At 39.3% G+C, this 6,646-nt stretch overlaps 1 protein-coding gene across 2 annotated transcripts; it reads left to right on the forward strand.

Moving 5' to 3' along the window:
- Window positions 1-3,098: 3,098 nt before the first annotated feature.
- On the forward strand, window positions 3,099-6,273 carry LOC144007368 (uncharacterized). Of its 2 annotated transcripts, none has more exons than XM_077506935.1 (2): window positions 3,099-3,612; window positions 4,490-6,273. In XM_077506935.1, the coding sequence occupies exons 1-2, from the start codon at window positions 3,489-3,491 to the stop codon at window positions 5,839-5,841; spliced, it is 1,476 nt and encodes a 491-aa protein (XP_077363061.1). In that variant the 5' UTR covers window positions 3,099-3,488; the 3' UTR covers window positions 5,842-6,273. The 2 variants fall into 2 exon arrangements, with proteins under 2 accessions (XP_077363061.1, XP_077363072.1); XM_077506946.1 differs by lacking the exon at window positions 3,099-3,612 and adding an exon at window positions 4,080-4,183.
- The last annotated feature ends 373 nt before the right edge of the window (window positions 6,274-6,646 follow it).

Genomic DNA, 6,646 nt, shown 5'->3' on the forward strand with positions numbered 1-6,646 from the left:
TTATTTTAGGTTAATTAATTATGCACAAATTAGCGTGTCAAAAAAATAACGCAACTGATCGCGAGTCAATGCAAAATTTGGCCCATTGAGGTACACAGAGTAGACTGCAGGGGGCACCACTACAGAGTAGCACGAGCACACCGACCTGTATATATGACTGGATAGCAGATAGCCCTTACACGCCCGTGCAAGCCGTTGAAGCGACAGGGCGGCCATCTTGCTCCTACCATCTCGTCAGTGGGTGGACGGTATGTCCACTTTGAGGACCCCTTTTTTTTAATCACTCAGTTCCATGGACAGCATGATTTATGGTGATTTAAATTCGTTAAAAACAAGAGGACTTCGGACATTTTCCAACTTGCCTTAAGGGCGTATAAATGATATGTTACATGACGTTTACAGGAGGAAACTTGTTTAATTCATTGTTTATGAAAGAATCACAACTGTTCAACAAATAATATTGGGTCCTTACGTGCACACATATGACAGAAAAGATGGCGCTTTCAAGCAGCAATGCCAGTTAAGTGGGGATTTTGGGAGGTTGTTGTGCTGTTAGACTAGCTCAGGGGTGTCAAAACTCAGTTTTGTTGCAGTCCTCAGGGTTTATCTCAGAGGGCTGTTATGACGGGGAAACCAAATGTTTAAAAAATGTTTTAAAAAAAATAAATAAAAATGCTTAGAAAAGACATTTTTTTAAAGTATGATTTTACAGTGTTTCACCCACAAATTTTCAGAGGTTCAAAATGGTCACCAGCCAAGTTTCAAAAATGGCGTTTTGGCATTGTTCTCCCGAGGCATTTATTTGTTTCCCGTTTTTGAAACCTGTAAACTCTGAACGTTCTCAAAACGTTGAAAAAATATTTCCAAACCTGAAAAGTGGGTTTGAATCTCCAAAAAGTATAAAAAATCATTCAAAATGACAACCTTTTTTTTTTTTTTTTTTACAGTTTCACCCACAAACTTTCAGAGATTCAAAACGGTCACCAGCCAAGTTTCAAAAATGGCATTTTGGCATTGTTTTCCCGAGGCATTGGTTGAAAGACTGAAAATGTTTTCAATGTTGTTTTGAAACTGCAATTGACCTTTCGCATTAGCTCCGCCCCCCTTAGTTACTGTTGCTAGTCCGTCAAGCTTGGTGCCTCCGACAGCACAAGCCGTGACGGGAAGACTTACACCGGCGTGTATTAGTGATTTCTTTTGGAGCAATAGCAGTGCAATATCCTCCAGATCGAGGCAAAAAGGTTTACAATATGCAGTGGAGGGTTATAGTCATAATATGAAATTAGCCAGCGAAGGGGAAACATACGCTAAATCTGAGAAAACCCCATGACCTATACTTCAGATGCAACCAGCACAGCATTATGGACCAGTCGTGCTCTTGTACTGCCGGGTAAGTTTTCTTACTTATATTAGTCTAGTATTGTTAAAATATGAGGATTACTGTTAGGTCAGCAAGTTAGCTAAACCTCGGTGTTTATAGCTAGCTAAACATTAGTGTTTGTTTGTTTTTTTTGTCTTTGAAAGCATCAGATCAGTCATTGTTATTCTTTGTCCATCATAAAAAAAATATTTATGTCACCCTAGCCATGGATGTAGTTCAGGTTATATGGCTGGTTGGGATACTCCGGAGACGGGTGTCCGTTCACAAAATGCTGCATGAAAAATGAAAACAAGATAAGCTCGGGGCACTTATTAGGACGCTTAAGTTTGCCAAACTTGACGAAGCTTTGTGTTAACGTTAGCTCGCAACATTTAGACGAATGCAAAAGCTAACAGAAGACATTAAACTAACATTAACCACTGACTGAACAAGCTTAACTTGGATGGCAATGACATTCTAGTAATATATTTTATTCATTAATAGTAACTACTATAACTTTTGATATCGTTTTGTTATTGCCCCGAAAGCAAACTACACTACAGCTAGCTAGTTAGCCCGATAGAGTTAGCATAGCACAGTCCGATTTACATACTCCGTAGGCACACCGCTTCATCATTTTGGAGGTCCGGAGCTTGTTAATGGTTGTCACTCTTCTTCCGTAAAGTTTTATGGTGGTTAGCAGTCTCGTAAGCCATCAAATAAAATCAATCAGACTATGGACGTCATTGAGAGCTGAGTAAAGCTTGACGGACTATGCTTACATAGCAACGGTTGCTAAATGTGTGATTGGTCAATGCTCGTTTGGGGGGGGCGGAGTTTGCGAAAGGTCAATTACGGATACAACTCACCTGACTTTTGGCAGCGATATTCGGCCGAGCAAGAAAAGAAAAAGTGTCGTCAATAGTGCATAGAATTTGCCGGCACTCGACTAGAACTTTTCCTGGCTCAAATCTTAAAAAAAAAAAAAAAAAACAGAGACTCTTGGGTGGATTTACAGATTTACAGTCTGAGGTAAAACAGCAAGGATGTTTTAAAAAAAAAACTATGCTACTAATAATTCTGGGGTACATTATCACAATTCATTATAATGCACATTTATCCAGATTTCTCCTTACTTTGGAAGCATGTCTTATTTTGGTATATTTGAATTTGATAATAATGTCGATACACAGTTTCATTTGATAAATCTTATGATTATTCTAGCGAAGTTTTACATTCATAAGTCTAAATTTACACATAAGAAACAATCCTTTTATTGATTTTTTTTTTTTGTATCCATGAGAAATTATTTTTTGTCATTGTCTGGTTGTCTGTATCCAAAAGCTGTAAAAACGTATAACTATTGCAAACTTATCATTTATTTATATGATTTTGTATCAAACTATTTTCTTTTCTTTCAGTTATACTATTGATTTTATTTGGTTTAGCTTTTGTATGTTTTAACTTTCCTGGCGTGTTCTATGTTCTAATTGTTTATAGTGTATACAATGATTGTATTATTTCCCCCCCAATAGTTCGTATAATGATTGAGTGAATAGAGATTTAAAAAAATAAAAACTAAACTGGGCTACTCGTATGTACAGAAAGTAAACATGTTTCTTCTTATTCGTCCGAGTGCAGTTTAAAGGTTTATTTATTTTTATTATCCAAATGAATCTAGAATTAAACGTATAATTTTATGAGCTTTTTTTAAAATTATTTTTTTAAGTAAAATTAAATATTAACATTTTCGTGACATGAGATTTGTCCAACTGTAATTGCCGTAGATTTCACGTGGTAGCAGAAGAGCTACTCCATTCCAGGCACGACGTGTTTACGCTCGGCTTCACGATAAAAATAATTCAACACGAATTCGTACGGAACGAACTGACACATCGACACTTTGCCCCGTCACTACTTCATTGAAGTCAAACATAATTGCTACGTTTCGTGTCTGGTTCAATCGTATCTCTCGGCCCTCTTTATTTTGCCTTAGCTTAGCTTATTTTAGCTTAGCTTAGCTTAGCTTAGCTTGCTAGGCGCCAAAAAACGAGACGCGTTTGCTATCGACAAATTGGCTCAGCAGACGTCAATCGTGAGCGTAAAGTGTTGTGAATATCGTGTGAAGATGTTCACAATGGCGAAAGTCAAGTACGAAGAGGAGCTTTGTGGAGCACAGGAGGACAACGAGCGACAACGTCAACTGCTGGACGCCGTTTACAAGCAGCCTCGATTTGTGTTGAACAGAGCAGGTTTGTCACTTGTTTCATCGACACTTTTCAACCATATGTACGTTTTTATTTCTGTAATGACTCTTCACCGGGGCACTTTGTTACGATACACAATTTTTTTCTTCAGTCGGTTTGGTACATTTCTCAGTCGATAAGAATTGGATTTAGCAGAGCAACAGCTGAGGTAAAGCTAACCGCCTTTTCTTTTTACGCGGTCAAGTCAGCCGCCTTTTCTTTTTACGCGGTCAAGTCAGCCGCCTTTTCTTTTTACGCGGTCAAGTCAGCCGCACTTCATTTTTTCTGTTCGCCCTTTTCTAGGATTTACGGTAGTGTGCTCGAAGAGACCTGCAGCAAAACTGGCGACATCTGCCGATGACTTGATGACAATGCTTGCTCTGAAGCCTCCAATTTCCACCAGCCAATCATAACGTAGCGGGGGCGTGTCCTGCCCCTGACTTCCGGCGCACGTCTACTTTGGTTTCCGGAGTCATCACTGCCGTGGCGGGCGGGTACATGGCGTTTAATCATTATTTCTGATTCGGTATTGAACTGAATGCAGCCTCCACACAGGACGCCCGTCACCATTTTGAAGGTCTACGACACCATTTGTTAAATGTCAGCATGTTTGTCAACTCGTTTCGGTGCGCGTTGATGCTTCTCGGCCTTAGTTAGCTTAGCTAATGTTCCCCCAGAGCTATTTCGGACCAACCGGGAAATATTTAACCTCACCATTCCCCATTTCATCTCGTCACTGGACAGGTGGTGAACGAGCGCACACCCTCAAGATGAATCGATTCTTAAAAAAATAAAATAAAATTCAAGCGTGACAGTATTATCAACTCACCGTTGAAATTTGACTTGACCAAACCAATGTGTGTGTTCTTCTTGTGTCCTGCAGACGTCGCTGAGAAATATCTTCGTCCTGACGAACAGAAGGTGAAATCTCCTCAAGTGAAAGAGGAGGAGGAAAAGCATCCTTATTTTAAAGAAGAAAAAAAGTCCCCTGGTGTCAAAAAGGAGGAGGTTGAGGATGACGTCACCAAGTCACCAATGACCTTCAAGTCATCAATGACCTTCGCCCCTTTAAAGAGTGAAGATGAAGTCAAGGGTGAGAGTGAGGAGGGCAGAGGGGCGGAGCCTCCAAACAGGATCTTAAATCCTCAAAACATGATTCCAGAAAGTGATGCAGACCACTGGGGATCATCAAAAGCAAAAAGTGATGACATAAGGTCCCTTTCTTCTCATGATGATGACAATGATGATAATCTGGATGGTAATGATGAACAGGCTGATGATAGGTCGTGTCACACTGACGACAAATCTTGGGAATGTTCGCACTGTGGGAAAACATTGAGTTCAAAAAGAAGTTTGAAAATTCACTTGAGAACACACACTGGGGAAAAACCTTTTTCTTGCTCAGATTGTGGCAAAAGCTTCTCTTCGAAGTCACATTTAACAACACATACAAGAAGACACACTGGGGAAAAACCTTTTTCTTGTTTAGATTGTGGCAAAAGCTTCTCTTTGCAGTCAAATTTAACAAAACATTCAAGAACACACACTGGGGAAAAACTTTTTGCTTGTACCCACTGTGGCAAAAGCTTCTCTCAGAAGTCACATTTAACATTACATTCAAGAACACACACTGGGGAAAAACCTTTTTCTTGCTCAGATTGTGGCCAAAGCTTCTCTTTGAAGTCACATTTAACAAGACATACAAGAAGCCACGCTGGTGAGAAACCTTTTTCTTGCGCAGATTGTGGCAAAAGCTTCTCTTTGAAGTCACATTTGACAAGACATACAAAAAGCCACACTGGCGAGAAACCTTTTTCTTGCTCAGATTGTGGCAAAAGCTTCTCTTCGAAGTCAAATTTAACAAAACATACAAGAATCCATAGTGGCGAGAAACCTTTCTCTTGCTCAGATTGTGGCAAAAGCTTCTCTCACAGGTCATATTTAACAATACATACAAGAAAACACGCTGGTGAGAAACCTTTTTCTTGCTCAGATTGTGGCAAAAGCTTCTATCGGAAGCACCATTTAACAATACATACAAGAAGGCACACTGGCGAGAAACCTTTTTCTTGCTCAGATTGTGGAAAACGTTACTCTGACAGGTCAAATTTAGAGAAACACACAAGATCGCATGGGAAGAAACCGTTCAGTTGCAGTGTTTATGCTGAAAGATTCTCTTGTAAAAAGCTTTCTGAGAGACACGAGTGTGCTGGTGAGAATAGCAGCCATCTTTGAAGCTTCAAAAAAATGAAGGGAAGTGAATCTGATATGTTATTTCGTAATAACACAACATTCAAAGCTGCCTGGGGCCTGTCATAATGATTCACGTTCATTACTCAAATAAAAGTAGAGATATTAGGATTTCAGAAGACTGAAGAAGTATCAACTCCAGCGTCTTACTTAAAAGTGTAAGTAATGCTTTCAAAACTACTCAACCTGTTAATATTAAGTTTTTGACTTTTACTGTTCATGTGTTTAAATGTCAATTAATGTCAGTTTTTTTTATGTAATTTTGGAAGCTATTTTTGTTTGTTTTGCTTCTGAATGTTGTTAATGGTTGTGTTTGCTGAAGTTCGTAGGTGTTGTGTTTTTTGCTTGCGTGAAGCACATTGAGTTAGTTTCCTTGTGTATGAAATCGAAATAAAACCACCTTGTGTTGCCTTGCAATTTTCCGCAAATCAGCGTCGAGAATACCTTCAGACACACAAAGCCATCTGGGATTCAAATTTGCTGTTGAACAGTGTCATCTCTGAAATGATTGACGTGATGGGCGTTTCGTCAACATTGAAGGAAGGTCCGTCAACGGCGGGCGTCCGTTTTGTTGTCGATTGGCGATTGACGGCTAACTTAAAAAAAAAAAAAAAGGACGAATGAACCATTGACGGAAGTAAGTTTCCTTCCGTCAATGTAATCATCAATCCGTCACACCGTCAATTAACATATCCCAATGACAGACGTCAAATTCGTCAATAAATGTGTCACTGTGTGTAAAATAGATATGTGTCTATGTGTGTCAATACGTCGATAATATAATCGATAC

The sequence above is a fragment of the Festucalex cinctus genome, chromosome 1, assembly GCF_051991245.1.
Source record: "Festucalex cinctus isolate MCC-2025b chromosome 1, RoL_Fcin_1.0, whole genome shotgun sequence".
In the NCBI taxonomy this organism is placed as follows: domain Eukaryota; kingdom Metazoa; phylum Chordata; class Actinopteri; order Syngnathiformes; family Syngnathidae; genus Festucalex; species Festucalex cinctus.

Coding starts and splice junctions, on each gene's coding strand:
- LOC144007368 (XM_077506935.1), top strand. CDS start 3,489: ATGTTCACAATGGCGAAAGTCAAGTACGAAGAGGAGCTTTGTGGAGCA. Junction 3,613..4,489: donor ATTTGTGTTGAACAGAGCAG/GTTTGTCACTTG, acceptor TGTGTCCTGCAG/ACGTCGCTGAGAAATATCTT.